The 24,043-nt window shown below is 39.1% G+C and overlaps 4 protein-coding genes across 5 annotated transcripts in view; 2 read left to right on the top strand and 2 right to left on the bottom strand.

Annotated features, from left to right (window-relative positions):
* Nucleotides 1-959: 959 nt before the first annotated feature.
* LOC123879584 (28S ribosomal protein S35, mitochondrial) lies at nucleotides 960-3,519 on the bottom strand. Its single transcript, XM_045927379.1, has 3 exons — nucleotides 3,202-3,519; nucleotides 1,724-2,121; nucleotides 960-1,411 (listed from the first exon to the last, which is right to left on the bottom strand). The coding sequence occupies exons 1-3, from the start codon at nucleotides 3,415-3,417 to the stop codon at nucleotides 1,003-1,005; spliced, it is 1,023 nt and encodes a 340-aa protein (XP_045783335.1). The 5' UTR covers nucleotides 3,418-3,519; the 3' UTR covers nucleotides 960-1,002.
* Nucleotides 3,520-5,408: 1,889 nt separating this feature from the next.
* LOC123879573 (60S ribosomal protein L4) lies at nucleotides 5,409-17,932 on the bottom strand. Its single transcript, XM_045927356.1, has 10 exons — nucleotides 17,783-17,932; nucleotides 16,068-16,248; nucleotides 14,444-14,525; nucleotides 13,009-13,172; nucleotides 11,622-11,746; nucleotides 10,190-10,288; nucleotides 8,920-9,055; nucleotides 7,273-7,408; nucleotides 6,573-6,732; nucleotides 5,409-5,634 (listed from the first exon to the last, which is right to left on the bottom strand). Exons 1-10 carry the CDS (start codon nucleotides 17,783-17,785, stop codon nucleotides 5,437-5,439), a joined length of 1,284 nt encoding a protein of 427 aa, XP_045783312.1. The 5' UTR covers nucleotides 17,786-17,932; the 3' UTR covers nucleotides 5,409-5,436.
* A 203-nt stretch (nucleotides 17,933-18,135) lies between these two features.
* On the top strand, nucleotides 18,136-19,210 carry LOC123879585. The gene has a single exon (XM_045927380.1). It carries the CDS (start codon nucleotides 18,256-18,258, stop codon nucleotides 19,156-19,158), a length of 903 nt encoding a protein of 300 aa, XP_045783336.1. The 5' UTR covers nucleotides 18,136-18,255; the 3' UTR covers nucleotides 19,159-19,210.
* A 1,730-nt stretch (nucleotides 19,211-20,940) lies between these two features.
* Nucleotides 20,941-24,043, top strand: part of LOC123879549 (la-related protein 1) — a 72,398-nt gene continuing 69,295 nt past the window's right edge. For both annotated transcript variants that reach the window (XM_045927316.1, XM_045927314.1), the window contains exon 1: nucleotides 20,941-21,753. In XM_045927316.1, the coding sequence (XP_045783272.1) occupies nucleotides 21,358-21,753 (396 nt within the window). In that variant the 5' untranslated portion in view covers nucleotides 20,941-21,357. The remainder of the gene's footprint in view (nucleotides 21,754-24,043) is intronic.

The following is a 24,043-nucleotide window of genomic DNA, read 5'->3' as shown; positions in this document are numbered from 1 at the left end:
GTAGGTAAATACTTTGGCGGCCATTACTTTAAAAACCGGCCAAGTGCGAGTCAGACTCGTGCACTGAGGGTTCCGTACTCGGGTATTTTTCCAACATTTTGCACGATAAACCAAAAACTATTATACGTAAAAATAAATAAAAATCTGTTTTAGAATGTGCAGGTAAAGCCCTTTCATATGATAGACAGACAGACAGACAACAAAGCCATCCAATAAGGGTTCCGTTTTTCCTTTTGAGGTACGGAACCCTAAAAATCGAATTATCGAAAAGAGCAACCGCTGAGTTTCTTGCTGGTTCTCCGCGGTAGGAAAGGCATTCCGAACCAGTGGTAAGTAGATACATTTGATTTGACGATTAAAAGTACCTACCTACTTACCAAAGTTTATTTGAATACGATCTTCCAAAAATTTATATAAAAGCGTTAGTTTATTTCTGTCTAAGAAACCCTCATGATTTTTGACTAGTTACTAGGGAACTCTAAAAACAGCCAGATTAAAAACCTAGTGAAACTTTTTCATAAAACTGGCTGATCCACAGGGCTTCGCTTGAATAGGATTTCTGAAGGTTTAAAATCATCCATACTAACATTATAAATGAGAAAGTGTGTCTGTCTGTCTGTCTGACTACCTTTTCACGGCCCAACAGTGTAACCGATTCTGACGAAATTTGGTACAGTTTTAGCTTATATCCCGGGGACGGACATAGGCTACTTTTTATTCCGGAAAATCAAAGAGTTCCTACGGGATTCCTAAAAACCCATCCGCTTAACCGATTTGTATGAATTTGGTACCGAGGTAGCTTGCATTGCTTCCCTGTAATTGACATAGGCATTTTATCCCGGAAAATCAAACAGTTCCCACGGGATCTTTAAAAACCTAAATCCACGCGAAGTCGCGGGCATCCTCTAGTGTTACTATAAATTAAACTATATGCATAGCCATTAAATAAAACAACAACATACAAACTAAAATGCATAATATAATTTCCACTTATAAATATAGTTATGTTACAGTTTTCTTATTGGGCAACCCTAACAACTTCCTAACTTTTTCATCATAATTCTTCAACGTGGCTTCACTTTCACCATCATTGAACAAAGAGGATACAGCATTCTTGTATTCCGTTGCATTTGGTATCGTTGACACATCAAACGATTGATACTCTTCGTTGCTCAAAGATTTTTCTTCGTTATTACATCTAAAATGCCAGTTAACGAGGTTCTTTTTTGACTGGTTTAAGTCGAAGTCGTAATATTCCATGTCCGTTAAAGTTTTGTCCCCTTCCCAATCTTCTACGCTCCATGATTCGTGATAACAAGCAGTTAACAGATAGTTAACGTAATCCAAATTCTGTTGTCTGACTGGACAACGTTCAGCTGTTATCGTGACTAGATCTGTTTCTTTGTTATACCTGAAACAAGATGAAGTTGAAAACTAAACCCCGACTGCGATTGTCTTAATAAACACTGAAATATTATATTAAATTGTTAGTCAAAGTCAAAGTCAAAATCATTTATTCAAATGCTCGTAGCTTTAGTTTTAAGTAACGTAATTAATTATCAAAAGGAGTGCAATTGTACCTACTTTGAATAAATGATTTTGACTTTGACTTTTTGACAAAGTAGGTACAACTGTACTCCTTTTGATGGTCGAAATTGTACAAGTGTGTGGAAGAGTGAGGAAGACAGGGAGAGAGTGAAGAAGAGCAATTCATGTAACATACCTGTCATCAACCAATCTCAGGAATTTGTCACGAGCATGCTTATCAAGTTTCAAATCAGCCAGCTTGATTCTCAATATAACAATTCGTGACAAAGGGTTTCTTATCACGGGACTTGCATGACAATAGTCTGACGTTATGATTTCTAACGGATAATGCTTTTCTATAGCCTCCTCTGAGTTGAGAAGTTTGGGCCATTCGGTACAGTACTTCTTTATTGCTTCGCATTGCATTTTTATGACCGGTGGAGTTAGATGTAGGAAGTTGGGTACTTTCATAAGCTCCGCATTGGCCTTCTTGCCGGGTGGGGCTTGGCCCTTTGGTACGTAGCCCTGTCTGAGTGGTAGTGGTACGGTTGAAGGGTGAAACGATCGTGGTCCTGGCCAAACGTTGCCCCATTTCTGAAATAAAGAGAAATGATGTCCTTACTAGTGTTACAGGAAAAGAGTTACAATAATCCAAGCTAATATTATAAATGCAAAAGTGTGTCTGTCTGTCTGTCTGTCTATCCGTCTGTCTTTCTGCTACGTTTTCACAGCCACTGAGCCGGTTTTAATGAAATTTGGAACAGACTTGGAATACATCCCGGGGAAGGACATAGGCTACTTTTTATCCTGGAAAATTTAAGAAAATTTAACATTCCTACAGGATGTAAAAAAAAAAACGAAATCCACGCGGGCGAAGGCGCAGGCATCCCCTATTAATTAATATTTGCATTGCATTATTAAAGGCCACTTTGAAAAATTCTGTCTATTCTCTACAATATAGACTCACTACATAATAATTTTAATAAGTTTCATTAATTTTGGTTAAGTAGTCAGTGTAAGTAGGCCACAGATAAAATATTGAAATCTGCATATATAAAAGGAAAAGCTGACTGACTGACTGACTGATATATCAATGCACAGCTCAAACTACTGGACCGGTCAGTAAAACAGTGTGGACGCACAGTTAAGATTGGTTCGCGGCTGAGGACGATTTATAATAAGTACTAGAGGGTGCCCGCGACTCCGTCCGCGTGGATTTAGGTTTTTAAAAATCCCGTGGGAACTGTTTGATTTTCCGGGATAAAAAGTTGCCTACATCAAATACAGGGTCGCAAGCTACCTCGGTACCAAATTTCATATAAATCGGTTAAGCTGACGAGTTTTTGGGAATCCCGTGGGAACTCTTTGATTTTCCGGGATAAAAAGTAGCCTATGTCCGTCCCCGGGATATAAGCTAACCTTGTACAAAATTTCCTCATAATCGGTTAAACTGTTTGGCCGTGAAAAGGTAGCAGACAGACAGACACACTTTCGCATTTATAATATTAGTATGGATAGTATGGATTAGGACAGTATAAGGAGATACAGTAGTCAAACCATGATTACTATGTCTAGAGTCTAGACGGCCTAGTTTGAACCTCTGGCTCAAACCCATCATACCATCAATACTCTGTGATATTAGTATGGATTTTTCAAGTTACAGGACTTCCTTACCTGGTCTGTACGCATTTTCTCTGTCCTATCAGGCGGTATCTCAGCCTTGCGGGCGGTTTTCCTTTGAAATTTATCTCTTTTCTTCAAAATATCCAGAACGCGAAATTCCTCCTCTTCCTCGCCGTGTTTCGTCGACTCCGCGGTGGTTGAAGCGAAACGCCATATTCTAGCGCTGTGAATACCTCCTGGCTTGTAGTTTCTTATAAAAATACTCATTTCTATTGAGTTTTTCTTTATGTTATGGTCAAAATTTAAAAAATACGGCCATTTTTAGGTTATGTATTTTTTTTTTGCTAGTGATGTCAGAAGTCTCAAGATAGTGTCAAATGAGTTGCCGATTAATCGTAAGTTTTATGCATTTTTCGATTAAATTATCGATTTTTATGATATAACAATAATCGATAGAAATAATGCAAAAAATTACGGGTCTCTAAACGCGAAATTCAAAAATTTGGTTTTATATGGTACTAGCCGATGCTCGCGACTTCACCCGCGTGATTTAGTTTTTTGAAATCCCGTGGGAACTCTTTGATTTTCCGGGATAAAAAGTAGCCTATGTGCTAATCCAGGATATTATCTATCTCCATTCTAAATTTCAGCCAAATCCGTCCAGTAGTTTTTGCGTGAAGGAGTAACAAACATACACACACACACACACACACACACACACATACAAACTTTCGCCTTTATAATATTAGTGTGATATGGCATTCTAATTCCGACAATGGCAGTATCATCTTCACAAGTACATAAAAAATCTTAACTTGAAAGTTTGGTCAAAATAATGAGTTGGACATGAGTTACTCAGAAATTAGTCGATACTATAACTAATTTCTTAAACTGGACCCTTTCAAGTAAAGATTTTTATATAAACCTGTGAGGATGATACTGCCATTGGCATAATTAAAATACCATAAGCCTACGTTGTCGTATTAGTTTACAAATTGCGAAAAACCAAATTAAATTTGAATTTCGCGGGCAGAACCGTCTATGCCCCTTAAGTATGTTACCATGAGCGACGGTTCTACAATCTACATGAAATCTGCATCAATTGTACATCCGCACGGATGCACAATTGATTTTAGATATTATTAGCTGACGCCCGCGACTTCGTCCGCGTGGATTTAGGTTTTTCGAAATCCCGTGGGAACTTTTTGGTTTTCCAGGATAAAAAGTAGCCTATGTGCTAATCCAGGATATTATCTATCTCCATTCCGAATTTCAGCCAAATCTGTCCAGTAGTTTTTGCGTGAAGGAGTAACAAACATACACACACACACATACAAACTTTCGCCTTTATTAGTTTGACTAATATTAGTGTGACTAGCTGTGCTCCGCGGTGTTACCCGCGGTAAATAAGTTTGTGATTTTTCAAAATCTCACCGGAACCATGGATTTTAACGAGAAAAAAAGTAGCCTATACGCTAATCCAGGACATAATCTATCTCCATTCCAAATTTCAGCCAAATCCATCCAGTAGTTTTCGCGTGAAGGAGTAACAGACATACACACACACATACAACCTTTCGCCTTTTTAATATTAGTGTGATTTCAATGAGGACGACGTCGATAATATTTTGACTGAACAAGTGTAAATTAAAAAATTTCAACACCCCCGACCAGTGAAGGTTACAGTAACTAGAAAAGAGCTGATAACTTTCAAACGGCTGAACCGATTTTCTTGGACTATTCCGCGCCTACGATCCAAAGTATCTGAGTTTTCCAAAACATCATTTTCAAGTAAATAATTATCAATAATTATGTATATCTAGGCAACGTCCATCTTGACAGCTTGCCATTTGTCAATTGACACTTGAATATTATGAACCTAAGGGTTATCTAACCTTCTTTTCTACAAGAAAACTAGAAAAGAGCTGATAACTTTTAAACGGTTGAACCATTTTTTTGGATTATAGCTAAGAACACTCTCGATCAAGCCACCTTTCAAACAAAAAAAACTAAATTAAAATCGGTTCATTCGTTTAGGCGCTACGATGCCACAGACAGATACACACGTCAAACTTATAACACCCCTCTTTTTGGGTCGGGGGTTAAAAATGCTCTGCGCTGCGCTTCGCCATATGTGCGCCGGCCCTTAAGATACTTTTGGTTTCTTAAAAAAACAGTCTATTTTAACTTTCATAAGTTTTATTTACATCTTTATTACTTAATAGTATAAATAAAAGAATAAAAATAAAAACGACAAATTATATTTCTATAAACTTTTTATTTCGTTCACTTTTTGGGCGCAGGAGCGACGGCTGCCTTCTTGGGTTTGGCCTTTTCCACCTTCTTCACCTTTTTGGGTGGAGGGGGGGTTTTCTTGGCAACGGGCTTCTTGGGTTTATTGGACAGCGCCAAACGGATGGACTTTCCTCTGTTTTCGCGTAGTTTTTGGGCTCTGACTGCTGGATCGGAGTCGGGTAGTTTGATCTGGAAAGATTCTTAGTGTTATTTGGGGTTGAAAGAGGGGTAATTCGGGTTGTTTTTGGGGTTAAATCAGTATGTGTCAACGTGATATAGCAATCATGGTTTAGTCATAACCCAATGCTCTCTAGAGAATTTCATCATGTTTAGTGTATCTCCCCGTAACCCTTAGGCCTCATTCGCACGAGAGCTTTTTCAACGTCCGTTAAAACAGCGTTCAAATAGAACAAATGCATTCCCAAGTTTCTGTTCACACGTCAACGCTTTTTTAACGCGCACTTTGTATTAGCGCAACGCCGGGTTATAACGCAACGCTTTTTTAACGCTCGTGCGAATTAGGGCTTAGAGCTACTCCCATAGCGAATGAAAATCGAACATGCCTGAGAGCCCTCCATAATGTTCTCAAAGACTTCGTCTGTGTTGGTGTTAGCTGGCGGGCGTGCTCTGCCTTTTTGCAGTGTTTTTTTTGTTAAAACTGACTGAAAAGCTCTCTAAGGGGGTGCCGTGCGTGTGTCGGCGAGCGCCGGCACAGACGGGGTCCATACTTGTATAGTTTAACTAACTTGTTACAAATAACTACAAACATGACATTGGCTAATCTTTGTAAAGCCAGACGAAAGAGGAAAAAAAAATGTTCTCAAAAGCGTGCGAAGTACTCCAATCCACGCTTGACCAGCATGGTAGACTATGGCCCAAACCTTAATAACTCAACAGTTATAGGAGTGGACTGAATTCCGAAAGGTCGGCGCTTCAAACCCCAGCCGTAGCACTGTTGTCGTACCCACTCCTAGCACCAAGCTTTACGCTTAGTTGGAGAGGAAAGGGGAATGTTAGTCATGATTAAAATGGCTAATATTCTTTTAAAAAAAACCTTACTCTGAAAGGATACCCTTGGTATGAAGTGAGCTGGCGATGACTTGCTCATGATGATTACGGATACTTACTCCACGCTTCTCCGCCAGAGCAAGTGCTCTCACGTTCTTAGTCCTCTGCTGGTCGAGAATTGCCTTCCTCTTCATTACAGCTGCGTACGGGTTAAGACGCAGCATTGCCTTGGCATTGACCAGCGGGTTGAGCTTGCGTGTCGCGCGAACCACTCTCTTACTGTGAAGGGAATAAGGGTCATTTTAGTGTGTGGTTTATTGTGGAGTTGGTATGTTCTGTTGTGGAGGTGTATCAGTATGTGTCAACGTGATTTTAGGTAATCATGGTTTATTCATAACCCAATGCTCTGATAGAGTAATTTCATCATAATAGTTGTAATAAATAAGCATTATTCAGAGAGCCTCAATAGCTCAACAGTTAAAGGAGTGGACTAAAATTCGAGAGTTGCCGATTCAAACCCCACCCGTTGCACTATTGTCGTACCTACTCCTAGCACAAGCTTTACGCTTAGTGGGAGGGGAAAGAGGAAAATTAGTCATCATGATAAACTTAGCTATTTAAAATAAAAAAATTGGGTTTTTCAGTCTTGTGACATCACTCAACGCTATATTGCGGTAGCTATACCGCTTTCCTAAGAAACTCTAGCTTTACACAACATGAAAGTGGTTGATGAAAACTTTTCTAGCGAGATTGAACTCTGTGCAACGCCATCTAGTTTGAAATCTGAAAATTATAGTTCCTACAGAAGTGAAAACTTACTTGGGTGCTCGCAGACATTTCCTGATCTCTTCGGATTTGAGCAGGCGGGTTAGGTCGGTGTTGGCCATCTTGGGTTGTGGGAGGTTGAAGTTTTTCTTCTCCTTTGAGGGTGTCTTCCATGAACCAAATAGGGAATCTGTTGACAAAAACCGTTTTCTTTTATAACAAATAATTGATAAACTTAGTTAAATTATGCAACAATTCTGCCGTCCTAACGAAGAGAGCAATAACTAGGTTTCGACTACTTTCGAGATATTCGCGGTTATGATTAGCTACTTACAAATCGTAATATTACATATTGCAGTTTTGATAACCAACAGAACCGAAACTACTGAAGATACAAAAAAGACGTCTAAGGCGAAAATATAGAGCTCATTTTCCTGATTACGGATATGGTCTTAAGTCAATTTGCCCAAAAACTCGACTTATTGCACTCTTTGTTAGGACGGCAGAATTTACAACAACAAAGGAAAATCTGACTGACTGATCTATCAACACACAGCTCAAACTATGGGACGGATCGAGCTGAAATTCGGCACGCAGGTAACTTATGACATGGATGTTACGGGCAACGTGATTAATTGGGCATTATTAATAAGGACCGGCCATTATTAATAATGCCCAAGAGCGATGGGCAAAGTGATTAATTTACCACTTTGACTGGCCATTATTAATAATTCCCGACGGCCCGTGGTCCATGTAATAAATCAGTGTTTGAGATAGCTTGAATATATAGCTATATGATAGCTAGGTCGTCGAGTTGGAAGGCAAGCCCTTGTTTCCAGCGAGCCTTAAACGGTGTTGGGGCCCCTTTTAGTCCCAGAGCTGTGCCTGCCTTGGCGGGCACCGTTAGCCGGGTCGCAGTTCAAAACACTCGTGTCCCTGTGCCCAGCAACAACGATTGAGACGGTAAGCCGTGGGGTCTTAGTCGTTAAGAGTCCGACATAACCACCTCGCCTCGCCGAGCACGGTGGTATCCATGAGGATTTTCCCACGTATAAAAAAAAAGCTTAGGTTAGGTTAGGTTCTTTCATTTAATTAACAAAAACACTACAGTTCACCTATTTTATTACTTTGCCCAAGACAGGGTGGGCATTATTCATAATGGCCGGGAAAAGTGATTAATTATGCTGTTTTAATCACATTGCCCAATTGAGTCGGGCATTATTAATACAGACCGGCCCTTATTAATAGTGCCCGGACTTATCAAATTGCCCGTAACATGGACATCTGCTTAGAAAAGATTTTTGGATAAATTCATTATTTTGGATAAAAAGTAGCCTATGTGTTAATCCAGGGTATAATCTATCTCCATTCCAAATTTTATCCAAATCCGTTCAGTAGTTTTCGCGTGATTGAGTAACAAACATCCAAACATCCACACTTTCACATCTATACTAATATTATAAAGAGGAAACCTTTGTATTTTTGTATGTTTGTATTGAATAGGCTCAAAAACTACTGGACCAATTTCAAAATTTCTTTTACCATTACTTAGAGGGATTCTTCCGAATCCGTATAGGCTATATTTTATCCCGGAAAATAGATAGGATTTTTCGTGGTAGTGTCCACCCGTGCGAAGCCGGGGCGGGTCGCTAGTTTATAATATTGGTAGGATTAGGATTATTAGGATAGTCTGGTACATACCCAGCCTCTCGAAAGCAGATTGTGTCCAGATGACGAAGCGTCCGACGTGGCCGCCGGGCGCCAGTTTAAGCAGGTTCAGTTTGTTCACGCTGAGCATTTCCACGCCGGGGATGTTGCGGAAGGCGCGGGTCAGGCCCTGGTAACCAAAAAAAACCAATCACTTTAGGCTTATTTCGTGGTTAACTACATATTATAATGTAAAAAAACTGGCAAAGTGCGAGTCAGACTCGCGCACTGAGGGTTCCGTGCTTGGGTATTTTTTTCCAACATTTTGTATGATAAATCAAAAACTATTACAGTGGACCCCCGGTAATCTGACAAACGTTTTGCAGGACATTGTCGAACTATCGAATTTGTCGGATTATAGAGTACTGTCTAAGACCCCCTATAGTCCGGATTTTTTTACAAAAGAGTACCTTGTAATCCGACAAATTATTTATTATAGATCCAATGATAAGATTCTATATGTTATACATACTCTGAAGTACAAATCATACTTCACTATGTAGGTCAAATTTAGTAAATTCAATAATAATTAGACATGTCGGATTACAGGGGGTGCCGGATTAGACAGGGGCCGGAATACCGGGGGTCTACTGTATGCATAAAAATAAATAGAAATCTGTTTTATAATGTATAGGTTAAGGCCCTTTCATATTATAATGCCCCGCTTGGTATAGTTAACCTACTTTGAAAATTGAAAACACTAATTTTATTTGTTCATGAACACATTTTGATTTACTTTTGTGATGTAACCACAAATTCGCGGTTTTCAGATTTTTTCCTTTACTTTCTTTCATGATCCTAGGTTAATAGGAAGTACCCTGTAGATTTACTTGACAAACAGTTAGAAGTTTTTTTTTTTTTTTCATTGCTGTCATGTACTAATAACTAACTATATAACTTAAAGCTAAATAAGTATAGTTACATGACGCCCTGTCAGGGCATCGCAATTTGCAATATATTAATTACATTTATTATACACAATCATTAAACTATTATCTACGACAATTACAATTTCCTAGCTGTTGTGAACTGTGCTATGGGCTAGTAGGTAATATTGTTTTTTCTACATCTAATTGCTTAAAACGCACATAACACATTGGTTGCCTGGAAGAAATCGCTAGGTAGCGATAAGGCCGCCAAATTGTACCTATATTTTGTTGTGCTTTGTATGTGTTTTTCGGTACTAATTTTGTTGTGTCCAATAAAAGTATATTCAATCATTCATAACCCCAAAACTAAGCTAGTCTATTGCAGAGATAATTACCTGGTCCTTGTTGAATACAATGAGAGGTCCCTTGCGTTGCACGCGGCGGCGGTTGCGCATCTTTCCTTTACCGGCGCGCAGGCGTTGCGATTTGTACACCTATCGACAAACATACTTTTCATATTAAGCACTAGCTGTGCTCACGACTTCGTTCGCGTGGATTGGTCAGATCCCCTGCAGCATCAGGATTGAGGAGTTGGATTCCAAATTTTTTATGAAACAATGTCACAAAGTTCCCCTATCGATTAAAAAAGAAATGACGCAAATCGGTTCAGAAATCTCGGAGATTTCGGTGTACATAGGTAGAAAAACACAACTCCCTTTTTGAAAGTCGGTTAAAAAAGTAGCCTATGTTACACCCTGGTCAATACTCTACTTGTCTGTGAAAATCCCGTCAAAATCGGTTCAGCCGTTCCAAAGATTAGCCTTTTCAAACAGACAGACAGACAGACAAAAATTTTAAAAATGTGTGATTCAGTGTTGGTATCGTTCAAATAACCATATGAGCTTAATATGAGGTAGTTATTTCGAAATTACAGACAGACACTCCAATTTTATTTATTAGTATAGATAAATATAAAAGGAAAAGGTGTCTGACTGATCTATCAACGGGCAGCTCAAACTACTGGATGGATCGGGCTGAAAGGCATGCAGATAGCTATTATGACCTAGATAAGATTAAGTTAAATCATAAATATTATGACCTAGACTTCTGCTAAGATTTAAGTTAAATCATAAATATTACCTATCACTATACTTTTTGCTGACAAAAGAAAAACAAAAAAAAATACAGATCATTCTACCACAGAACAGAAGAGATTCAATAACTAGTCCCATGGTGAGATAAAAAATTCAGTTGTCTTCCCCATTCTATATCCAATAAACCATAACATCTATTGGTTTGTTGTTGAAGAAAGTTATTCTCGTCCCATATGGAATAACAGCCAGTTAAAATTAATTGGCTGATTTAGAATAGGGACTTATACATAATATTAGCCGATAGACAGGTTGACAGTTAGTTATAAATATAACATTGGTATGGTTCTAATCACCACTAAATTTAAGAGTATTCGCATCTTTTTCTTACCAATGCAATAAGAAAAGGACAGACAAACCTAATTAAATTTAAAACTATCAAATTTCGTGACTTTAGGTGCCCGTGCCAGTTTCGAGTATTATGTCTATGTGCACATCATTGTATATATGTATATAGTGACCTGTGAGATGATTCACTAACTCAGTGTCTACATTGAATGAAAGCCAGTGAGGTTGGTTGGTTCTTGGACATTGCTGCTTCTCTGGGTGATATTAAAATATTGTTTTGTAGAAAACCTTCAATGAATTAAAAATGAGCTCGGTGGCTATCATGTAGGGTTAGAAACTGAGTTAGCAAATCACCCTCTGGTCAAGGAGAAAGTAAATATAGGCTCACCTTAAGGACATCAGACCAGGCCTTGACGCGTCTCAGGAAGATGACTGCCTGTTTAGTCTTGTTGATCTCCTGGACCTTGTCCGAGACCACCAGGGGCAGTTCTGGAATCTTCTCAATGATGTGACCTGGCCAAGGAGATAATTCATTTAATATTCAGATATTTTTGTGATTATAATATATTAAGTAAAAAGTTCTTTAGGCGCGTTAAGCGAGTTTTTTATTCTGATAAAAGTTAGCCCTTAACTGCAATTTCAGCTGGCGGTAAGTGATGATGCAGTCTAAGATGGAAGCGGGCTAACCTGGACGAAGTGTGGCAGTTTTTATTAAACCCATACCATTACCAATACCATTAGTCAAAATAATGAGTTTGACATGAGTTACTCACAAATTACTCGACTATAACAAATTTCTTAAACTGGACCCTTTCAAGTAAAGATTTTTATATAAACCTGTGAGGATGATACTGCCATTGGCGCAATTAAAGTGCCATAAGCCTACTTTGTCGTATTAGTTAACAAACGGCGTAAAACCAAATTAAATTTGAATTTCACGGGCAGACCCGTCGCATGCACTTTAATGCAATTTATTAAGGTTCAATTTTTATTAGCCTAAAAATTATCTTGTAGTAACAAATTTGCACCCGTGCCAATCACAAGAGTGGCCCAGAACGCCTTATCGTTACAGTAATGTAGCACTGATCCGCAGTAACACTCAACACCATGGCAAACGTGTTGAACGTGGACATTCAGTGCATGTGACTTTACCCTAAGAGCCCAGCTGGAGGTTCATTTTTTTTAATCCATTCTAATATTATAAATGCGAAAGTGTGTCTGTCTGTCTGCTACGTTTTCACGGCCCAACCGCTGAACCGATTGTAATGAAAGTTACAGACTTGGGATACATTCCGGGGAAGGACATAGGCTACTTTTTATCCCGGAAAATCAAAGAGTACAATAAAATATTACAGCTAACTGAAGGACATGAAAAATATACCTAAACTTATTAGAAGAATTATAATGAAATGAATGCTAACTTATATTATGTCACTAGTTGACGCCCGCGACTTGGTCCGCGTGGATTTAGGTTTTTCGAAATCCCGTGGGAACTCTTTGATTTTCCGGGATAAAAAGTAGCCTATGTGCTAATCCAGGATATTATCTATCTCCATTCTGAATTTCAGCCAAATCCGGCTGAATCCGGTTTTTGCGTGAAGGCGTAACAAACACACACACACACACACAAACTTTCGCATTTATAATATTAGTGTGAAGTGTGATAGTGTGAAGTGGGATAGTGTGAAGTGTGATAGTGTGAAAGTGTGATAGTGTGATGTTGGCTTACAATGACCAGGGTCTGATGATGGAGCAGAAGGTCGATCTTCACTCACCTCTAGCCTGCACAAGCGCAGGGACGCCTGCGGCAGCAACAGCGGCGGCGGCGGCGGCTCTGCGCTGGCGCAGGTTGACGCGGCGGTGCCAGCGCCGCCACGGCTTGGTCGGCGCAAACATGCGACCACCACGACACATGTTACCGAACGCACCCTGACCAGACCTGCGGAATTATTCCTTTGTATACTGCACAAATGAGGAGATCCGCAGGAGAACCAAGGTCACTGACATAGCCCAAACTATTAGCAAGCTGAAGTGGCAGTGGGCAGGCCATGCCTGTCGTAGAGGCGATGGCCGTTGGAGCCGGAAAGTCCTTGAGTGGAGACCGCGTTTAAGCAAACGTAGTGTGGGACGCCCTCCAGCACGATGGACATTAAGCGGCTGGCGGGAAGTGGCTGGATGAGGAAGGCTGAGGACCGGGTGTGGTGGCGCTCTTTAGGGAAGGCCTATGCCCAACAGTGGACGTCCACAGGCTGATGATGATGATGATGATAATACTACACCCATGGAAAGACATTAATATAGCACTCTCCCTGTTACGTAATCCCATACAAATGACAGAGACAAAAATCTCAGTGGGCGTTAACCATTTTGAGTCATCAACCAATCACAAACCTTTTTTTTAAATGTTCAAAATTCAATTCGAAAATGTTTTTACAAAAATTTAATTCGAGAACATAGTTTCGTTTGTAATTGGTTGGTGATTCAAAACGGTTAGTGTCCACTGAGTTTTAAGGAGTTTTTCGTTAAATAGAAGTTTGCATTGTAGAGTTTACACTGTGTTTAGATTTATGGAACTCTTCTCATAGAGCTTTCGCTGACTTTATTGTCCACAAGACAGTTCTTCTATTGTGGCTCATTTTAGCCTACTCTTCTATTGTGGCTTGTTTTAGCCTACTAACTCTGCTGCATGTGGTAAGTTTCTTGATAGAGTGACCTTCTCCCAACCCTAAACGCACTCATAATAATCTGATTATAGTCCACATCAAGGACTAATTGCAGATGGTCTAGAAATATAAACAAGTGTAAATTAAAAATTTATAACACCCCCGACGATCCAAAGTATCTGAGTTTTCCAAAACATCATTTTCAAATAAATAATTATGTATTTAGGCAACGTCCATCTTGACAGCTTGACATTTGTCTATTGACATAATATTATGAACCTAACGGTTATCTAACCTTCTTTTCTACAAGAAAACTAGAAAAGAGCTGATAACTCTTAAACGGCTGAACCAATTTTTTTAGATTATAGCTAAGAACACTCTCGATCAAGCCACCTTTCAAACAAAAAAAAGTAAATTGAAATCGGTTCATTCGTTTAGGCGCTACGATGCCACAGACAGATACACAGATACACAGACACACAGATACATAACACCCCTCTTTTTGGGTCGGGGGTTAAAAAAAAAAGATTTATGGAACTAATCTCACCTATGGGTACCTCCACCACGGACACGCGGGATACGCGCTACGGCGCGACCGGTACCCCATGACTCAGCACTCGTTTGATGACCTATGGACCAATGGACACAGGTTCATGTTACAGTCACTGTATGTTATATGAATACACTAGCTGATGCCCGCAGTTTCGCCCGCGTGGATTGGTCAGATCCCCTGCAGCATCAGGATTGAGGAGTTGGACTCCAAATTTTTAATGAAACAATGTCGCAAAGTTCCTCTATCGATTAAAAAAAAATGACGCAAATCGGTTCAGAAATCTCGGAGATTTCGGTGTACATAGGTAGAAAAACACAACTCCCTTTTTGAAAGTCGGTTAAAAAAGTAGCCTATGTTACTCCCTGATCAATTCTCTACTTGTCTGTGAAAATCCCGTCAAAATCGGTTCAGCCGTTCCCAAGATTAGCCTTTTCAAACAGACAGACAGACAGACAGACAGACAGACAGACAGACAAAAATTTTAAAAACGTGTGATTCAGTTATAGTATCGTTCAAATAACCATATGACCTTAATATGCGGTAGTTATTTCGAAATTACAGACAGACACTCCAATTTTATTTATTAGTATAGATTATGTAGAAATAATATTGTAGTAACAAATCTGCAGCCTCGCCAATCACAATACTCAATCAAATTGCCCAGACTTTGGTATTTATCACTTTGCCCATTGCAAATACATTATGAAGCATAAATAATATAATTTAATCACATTGCCCAGACCTTTTAATCACTTTGCCTAGAATAATTTTCATAGCCTGAAAATTATCTTGTAGTAACAAATTTGCACCCGTGCCAATCACAAGAGAGACCCAGAACGCCTTATCGTTACAGTAATGTAGCACTGATTCGCAGTAACACTCAACACCATGGCAAATGTGTTGAATGTGGACATTTAGTGCATGTGGCTTTACCCTAAGACTTTACGCATATGAAACAGTGCGCGCAGGCAACTACCAATAGCGAACAGACGCGTACTATGATCGGCTGAAATATAATAATAATAATATCTTTATTTATTCAAGCAACAAAGGCCCACAATATTATGTTAGTTAGTTATCTTAATCTATGTTAGTAACTAAAATTATAATGTAATGTATGTTAGTAAGAAACTTATTTTATGTTAGTTAATATAATTAATATACTTATTAACTAATGCAGACATCCAGTGTGCTTTGTTGCCAATATAAGAAATATGTTCGCGCCATACAAAAATAAGATTTCTGCACAGGTACAGCAGGCCTCAGAAATCGAATAGCAGTTCCACAGAACTATTGCACCGAACACCTGTTGCACTTATTCCTTTTTCTATGAACACGCCACACACACCTAATGCATGTGCATAACCGTGCCACGCGAATATGATCATTAAGGTGCTAAACGACTTACGGCCTTTGACTGTACATTGGCCTACCTTACAAGTAGAACTGTAACACCCAGTACTGTACTGGGAACCCACCGCATTATTATCCTAAGAGAACTCCAACCATTATGGGATTAATGGAAAGGGGTCACGACCCTCAGTAATGAGGAATAACGACTATATAGAGAGAGTACTGTACACACATTTCAGCTAAAGATCCTCAGAGAATCACTCACCAGCCTCCTTGTTGACGCAGTAGGGCTGTCTTGCGTTCTTGGACATGGAGACATGTACATCGTTCACGAGGTCCGGGCGGATGGGCGCCTTGAACACGAACGGCAGAGGCACGGACACATCCGCTACTTTCTCACTCTTCTCCGAGTACACCGACACTAGCGGTCGGGCTACTGATAGACTCTGGAAAGAGATTGAATGTTACAAATAGCTAAATTCATTCAAAAACCCCAAATCTGTTTATAGTTCAAGGACTGATCGCAGATAGAAGAAAAGGATCAAATATACTAATTAGTTGATTTGAACACCCTTTAGCATTTGAAAATAATTAACTGAGATGTCTAAAAACAACCATAAGACCATTTTGTGTGATCTTTGAACCTCTGAGAGGTGCTGGTTACCAGTTCAGTTTTTTTTACAGGCTTGTTTCAAAGATTAGTTACTAGATGCCTGCAACTTTGTCTGTGTGGATTCAGAGTTTTCAAAAATGCCATGGGAACTCTTTCCTTTTCTGGGATGCAAGTTACCTCTGTTCCAAATTCCATATTGAATTGGTTAAACTCATGGGCCTTTAAGTATCTTATGGGAACTTTTTGATTTTCCAGGATAAAAAGTTGCCTGTGTACGTCCTCGGGATGTAAGCTAACTCTGTACAAAATTTCATCAAATGGGGTCAAACTTTTGGGCAGTGAAAAGACAGACAGAAAGACACACTTTTGCATTTATAATATTATTATAGTATGAATGAACTGTATTCCATATGTCGACACATCACCAGCTTAATGCTTAGTGTTGTTTCCTAAAGGAATGTTAATATACCCCTGTCAGTGCCTGGAAGGCCAGACAAGGCACAACCAGGAAGAGTTAGGGGATAGCATGAACTAAAACCGGCGAAGTGCAAATCAGACTCCACCAAGGGTTCCACAGACTTCACCAAGGGTTCCATACTCTAGTATTTTTTTGCATTTTGCACAATAAATCAACAGATATGCATAAAAATAAATAAAAATCTGTTTTAGAACGTACAGGTAAAGCCCTTTCAAATGATACCCCAATTGGTATAGTTAACTTACTTTGAAAACACTAATTATATTTGTTCATGAACACATTTTAATGTGAGTTTACAGTCAGGATTCAGTATGAATTATTCATAAATTGATGGTGAATTTGAGAGGTTTACTTGGTCAGTATTGGAACCTATGACACCTTCATAGAATTCCACACAGTAAACTAAGCATACACGGCATGAGACTAGTATTTCCATTTATACCGGAAGAACTTAACCTCAACATAACCAATGAAATACCAATATTATACTCTAATACAGGATGTAAATAAGCTAGCTTGCTTATTTAATGCGAATTAACTTTGAATTCACCCACTAGTTCTTTCAAAATCCCTCGATAATCGACAAAAACAAAGTTTTAAGTTGTCAAATGTGGTTCATATGCCATTTTCAAAACACAATGATTACCGAAATTAACAGATAGAAACGACAATCAGGGTTTCAATAATCGTTAATTAGGCTCTGAAAATTGTACTAGATGTATAAAACTCACTGAAACTCATGAAATTGTTGATATTTTCAAGCGATTCTTTTAGAAACACGTGGACGAAGCACCATGTTAGTTTCTTATTACGAACACTTTCACTCCGCAGTCTTTATTGTGAAATGTGATTTTAATAGTTTAAGCACTTTTGAAAAACAAGAACTTACCATTTTTCGCTTTTTAAGCGAGGTTATTCCTCCTAAAAAACACTATAGGCGGCGGTAAAGACCATCCGCCATGCCACGAAGGAATGAAAGGACCGGAAGCGTCAGTTTTTCTGACAAAAGTTATCAAGTATTGCCATGTGTATTAATTAGTCAAAAATTTTTTTTTTTTAACATATCCTTTGAATAAAATGTAAATAAAATATTGTAAAATTTATGAAAAATAATACGCAATTTTTATTTAAATTGATGCACTAGTAAAATCTTTTGAAAAAAATGTTTTCCACTTTCCGTTAACCATAGATATAGTTTTTTTTTTGTTAGGCAAAGACTGAGGCAAAGAGTATGTGGACTGAGGTGCAATTTAAAATGCAAATGCAAAGCATATAAAAATCAACATTGAAATATTTACTTCATTATTTATATTTAATTAAAATTATTACTTACAATTGGTAACCTTTTTTCACAAATAAATAATGGATAATCAGAAAAGTGATAATCCTCCTGCAAGCACCAATACCATTTCTATTCCTATCACACAAGAACTCCATGCAAACCCAGAGGAAGACGAGACATCTATAACTTCTAGAGAAATATGTGCTCAAAGATTAGATTTACCTGAAACTCAAACCGATACTATGGTACCAAGAATCAAACTTGAGAACGAAGAATCGTTATTCAATGCTGGAACATCGTCAATACCTCCAGTACTAATTAAACGATTAGAAGCTCCAATAACTAATCAACCGTTACGAATATCGTCTTTACCCTCTCCTATGTCCTTAAACATGCCTTTATCGAACGCACCACTGCCATTATTCTTGCAAGCATTAGCTAAATTAAACGAGAGCTCCTTAAGTTTAGTTATGGCTGACAAAAGGATCAATAATCCACAACTTTGGTTCAATACCAGGAACTATTCAGAAATTACTCCCCCAGATTCACTGATAAGTGCTCCCCCATCCTACTCGTTTGTATTAAGACAAATGGCAGTACGAAGAAGGCCTAGATTGATGGGAACTTTTATTCCTTCTCCATCATACATTCAGCACACCCCGCCGCCTAATTATGCAACGGCGTTTGATATTTACGTTGATAATCCTTTACCACCTCCTCCAGCGAGAGTTTATAACTTTGGTTTTACACCAATGGCTATTGTTTGCCCTGAGTGTGGTTACACGGGGATGACTGTAGTGGCAAGCAAAATAACCCTTTGCACTCACTTATGCGCTTGCATACTATGTTTGCTATGCTGCTGGATATGTGCCCCATTACCATATTTGTTAAGATCCTGTAAAGACGTCTACCATTATTGTAGAAATTGTCGGAACTTCTTGGGAATGTATTGCCCGACTAACCCAGAAAGCGCTTATCCATAAACAACTTTGGTAAGAGGTTTTTAGAAAAGGAGGAGAAAAATAGCGAGCAAACGAGCAGGCGGGTCACCTTTTTTTTTATACACAGGAAATGCCTAACGCATACCCTTCCGTCAGGGGAAACGGAGGCGTTATGTGGGGCTTGCATCCAATAAAACCTGTGTTTGTTCCTCAACGGACTGGCGGTTGCGCGGGTATCACTAAGGTAGTATTCACCGCACAAGGTAGTATGATGTTAAGTGATTACCACCACCTATGAACATTAGCAGTACCAGAGGAACTGTCAATGCGTTGCCGGCCTTTCAGGAATTTTTTGGTAATTTAATCTTGAATAACCCCATGTTGTAATCTAATGGAAACACCGCAAAAGGGAGTTGATTCCACAGTTTGCATGTGCGTGGAAAAAAGGATCTGGCACAACGGGTGGTCGAAGTGCACCAGGCACCCAGGTGATATTGCTTGCTGTGGCGTGCGGTGCGGTTGTGGAAGTTTGATATTCTTATTATACCTATTGTACAAGGCATATTTTTTGCTATCGTTTATTAATACAAAAAAATAATGTTTAATAATGGTTAATTTTACTCCACTTAGCTTACAGTATCTTGCAAGTGTTAAGTATTCATTGGTCCGAAAAGTTACGAACGATACGTAAAAGCTACGATTTCTCCGTAAAATGCAGAAGACTGCATCAAATAATTTGGCAGCAAATCTAAACTTCCAAGGCTTGGATAAGTCTTGGAAATGTTTGATTTTGCCGTCACAGTATGGGATATATTTTAACAATTTCATACCCAAAAGATTGCCTTCTAGTATCTATCAAACTTTTTGCAAGTCAGACTAAATGAGTTGTTTTGAAAAATGATGATAGACGAATCTGTAGCCTTAGTTAGGTACCTGGCTGTACAATGACCGGCAAACAGCGAAAACATATTTTGAGGAAAAAGCGCTAGGGGAAAATTGGCACGTTCCTTCGCGGGAAATAATAAATGAATAGTTGGCGACTGATCAACCAATCGCATAGGTGCTCCCTGCGGCCCTGCGGTAGAAATACCTGGAAATACCCTCGCATTCACCGACCAGAAAAAAAAGCTCGCGTCTTCTTTAGTCTGCCAAAAATCAACATTGTGCATTTTGCTCAATTTGTTTGCCAGTCACTACTCACTGTAGGTCATCTGTAAGTATAGGATTAAATAAGAAGGTTTGATACTAGTTAATAGAATCATGGTAAAAGAAAAAGGTTTTATTGAAAAAGGAAAAAGGCGAATGTAAAACAATTTCTGAACGATTGTTTAGTGTTGCAACGTGTATCGAGTCATAGACAATAAAATATAAGATAATAGATTAAAAATATTGGTTGCTATGAAATAGATTTTAAACATTATCATAGAAAATTCCCATTTTCTAAAATAAATTATTTTTCCTATTCCGTTTTGATCTACTTCACAAATACACCACTTGAAATAGGTTACATTTACAAAATTTGCAAGGTCGCCAAATGGTCGCCAAGATATAGGAATGAAATGTGATTTTTACAGTGGCTGCGTTCGCGATTTAGAGAAAGTTATGTCAAACGCTTACTGAATTTAAATTCATACGCCTTTTGTTGTAAATGCACACCTTGGCAATCCCCTAAATATTGTAAAAATGTACAAGGAAATTCAAATTATAGACTAGCTTTTCTGTAATTGGGATTTTTCGAGCTTTTAATTTGAACGCGCTCGCTGTCAGTGATGTTTTAACGCCATCTGGTGACAAAATGTCCCCTGTAAAATAAGAAGTCACAGCCTTCCGCGAGATCCGTCTGTGTTGCGGAAAATACCTTTTTGGGCGTCCGACCACATGTGTGAATTGTGAACAAAATATGGTTCTTTAGTTATTTCCAGGTCGAAAAGGTCATTTTCAGTTATATTTGTGCACGTAATCGATCGCCACGGTGCGTCCGGACCGTCGGGTGTGCGTAAAAAGTTGGAACGAGACGACGGAAGTGAATTTTTTCGATGTAAATACGGTCGATCCAGGGTCAGTCTGGTGTGAATTTTGTACTGTGCACATATTTGTTTCTATTATAGTTCGGTGAAACTAGTCTAGATATAACATCGTCGAGTACAGGTCGACCTCTGTGTGGTGTAAAAAGTGAATTTCGTGGGTTCAACCCGCACCATGCCGTCTTGCTAAGAGGCATGGCCGCGCGCTCGTGATCCTATGTCGGCGCGGAGCGCGCGCCCGGGCTTACATAACGTGGAGAGCGGCATGGCCGCGCGAGTGTCGGAGGGCGCGGGGCCCTCGTACGCGTCGGTGCTGAACTTCCGAGGCGGGGACAGCAACAAGGAGAACATCGAGAACATCGAGGCCTCCGAGGAGGTGGCGGACGCGCCGCCACGGCCGGACGACGAGGAGGAGGAGGGCTTCGTGCCCGTCATCTCGCACGCGCGGCGTCCTGCCAAGAGCCGTCGTGAGCGCGAGCGCAGGGCTCCTCCGCGCCCCCACAAGGCCCCTCAACCTCACAACGAGCCTCAGCCCACCACAGACCAGCAGCAATCAGACGACCAGCCCAAGAAGTTTGTCGAGGCCCCAATACCTAAAGTCAACCCTTGGCAGGTTAGTCATATACTCATTAGACTGTAAACATAAACATAACAATGCTCTGCTTGTGGAGTTTGTCAACACCACCTTGGCAAAGCGATAAAGACTACCTTTTCATGTTAGCGCAAAGACTTACAAGGCAGGAGTGAATAGGCACCTTAAAGGCTAGTGCGCTCCAACCTAATCGTGACTACTTTCTATCAGGCATGATTCTAGCTAGCCTCTCAAATGACAGGGATCCTTTTGATCGGATTCATTCACATATATATCTTTAAATAAACCTTATTGTTAAATAAAAAATCTTTAAATATGGTGTAAACCTTATTGTTAAATGTTAACAATTTCACAATATTATAAAATGACAAACAACAGTTATTTATACTAACCCATCAATGCTTAATGTTAAGTAATATTAATGTTATAATCTTTCTGTTTGTTACTTTTGTTTACATTTGGTTATGTTGTTACGTTTGATTTGTATGGCTCCATCTCTGCATTAGTCCTGACAAATTTTGGAACTAACCGTCCTGATGTTGTTTGTAATACATAGGATACTTTAATCCTCGTAAAACAAAAACTTTCCATTAGATTTAATGTTTCGTGCAAACTTGACAGCCATAAGCTGTATTTAATAGAGCCTCGATTAAATAAATAGAGCCTCGACAGCTCAACGGTTGAGGAGCAGACTGATTTCCGAAAGGTCAGCAGTTCAAACCCCACCCGTTGCACTATTGTTGTACCCACTCCTGGCGCAAGCTTTATGCTTAATTGGTGGAGAAATTGGAGTATTAGTCATGATGGATCATATTCTTAACTAGAGGATGCCCGCGACTTTGTCCGCATGGGTTTAGGTTTTTAAAGATCCTGTGGGAACTGTTTGATTTTTCGGGATAAAATGCCTATGTCAATTACGACAAAACATTCATAGTTACAAAAAAATCGGTGATTTCCACGACCGGCAAACTAGAAACCGTAATAGGCTCGCATATCCTACGCTCCGCCTCAGAAAAGTGGGAAAGTCATTTGTGGGAATGAGTGTAATATTTTATAATAAAATTCCACAGTCAATATTAGACTTGCCTTTACCAAAGTTTAAAAAATCCATTAAAAGTATGCTCCTGGCAAAAGCATATTACACAATCGAAGATTATGTAAATGATAAAAAAGCATGGATTTGATTCGCTCCAGCAATGTGCGGGTCTGCAATTGCTTGTATAGTATAGAATATTATTGTAAATTGAATAATTTAAAAGAGAAACCGCCGAGTTTCTTGCTGGTTCTTCTCGGTAGGAACGACATTCCAAACCAGTGGTAAATTATTTGACGATTCAAAAGCACTTGTAAAAGTTTATTTGAATAAAAATCTATTCTATTCTATTCTACACAAGCTACCTCGTTACCAAATTTCATACAAATCGGTTAAGTGTGGGTCTTTAGGAATCCCGCAGGAACTCTTTGATTTTCCGGAATACAAAGTAGCCTGTTTCCATCCCCGGGATATAAGCTAACCCTGTACCAAATTTCGTCAGAATCCGTTACACTGTTGGGCAGTGAAAAGGTAGCAGACAGACAGACAGACACACTTTCGCATTTATAATATTAGTATAGAAGTATGGATTATCTGCATCTGAATCTTCTCAGACTCCTAGCATAGTCTGTAAAGATTTATGCCCTGGATCTTAAGGTAGTACATGTGACTGTTTAGTCCACAATGATCTATAATAATTATACCTTAGTCATAGTGCATTGAATGATTTTATCATAATCATTCAATCAATATAGATTATTGACTCATTGCATAAGCATTAGTTACGCAGATATAACCTAAGCACCTGGTAATCTTATATATATAAAATGTGGCTAATTCTGTTGTATTATCACACTATCACACTAATATTATAAAGGCGAAAGTTTGTATGTGTGTGTGTGTATGTTTGTTACTCCTTCACGCAAAAACTACTGGACGGATTTGGCTGAAATTTGGAATGGAGATAGATAATATCCAGGATTAGCACATAGGCTACTTTTTATCCCGGAAAATCAAAGAGTCCCACAGGATTTAAAAAAATCTAAATCCATGCGGACGAAGTTGCGGGTATCTTCTAGTAATCTCTAAAGTAATCAAAATTGACAGGTCTAAATCTAGTAATATCCTTCAATTTATTCCCCAAATTAGTTTTTAGGTGTTCCAAATGAGTGTCATATTTTATACCCGGCTGAGTTTCTTGTGGGCTCTTCTCAGACCTGGGTGTGTTTGGTACCCTCCTAGATAGATAGATAGATATCAGATCTTGCTCAGAAAAAC

The sequence above is a fragment of the Maniola jurtina genome, chromosome 28, assembly GCF_905333055.1.
Source record: "Maniola jurtina chromosome 28, ilManJurt1.1, whole genome shotgun sequence".
Taxonomy (NCBI): domain Eukaryota; kingdom Metazoa; phylum Arthropoda; class Insecta; order Lepidoptera; family Nymphalidae; genus Maniola; species Maniola jurtina.
The sequence above is the reverse complement of the archived record's forward strand: the minus strand, read 5'-3'. Positions and strand labels throughout refer to the sequence as shown.

Excerpts from the sequence above, each read along its gene's own strand:
- LOC123879584 (XM_045927379.1), bottom strand. The coding sequence starts at position 3,417 with ATGAGTATTTTTATAAGAAACTACAAGCCAGGAGGTATTCACAGCGCT. Across the intron at positions 2,122-3,201 it reads AGAAAATGCGTACAGACCAG|AAATGGGGCAACGTTTGGCC; the intron begins GTAAGGAAGTCC and ends TCTTTATTTCAG. Across the intron at positions 1,412-1,723 it reads CTGAGATTGGTTGATGACAG|GTATAACAAAGAAACAGATC; the intron begins GTATGTTACATG and ends ATCTTGTTTCAG.
- LOC123879573 (XM_045927356.1), bottom strand. Across the intron at positions 7,409-8,919 it reads ATCTGCTTTCGAGAGGCTGG|ATTCCCTATTTGGTTCATGG; the intron begins GTATGTACCAGA and ends TTTTGTCAACAG. Across the intron at positions 5,635-6,572 it reads CTCTGGCGGAGAAGCGTGGA|ATCAAACTACCCGACTCCGA; the intron begins GTAAGTATCCGT and ends GAATCTTTCCAG.
- LOC123879585 (XM_045927380.1), top strand. The coding sequence starts at position 18,256 with ATGGATAATCAGAAAAGTGATAATCCTCCTGCAAGCACCAATACCATT.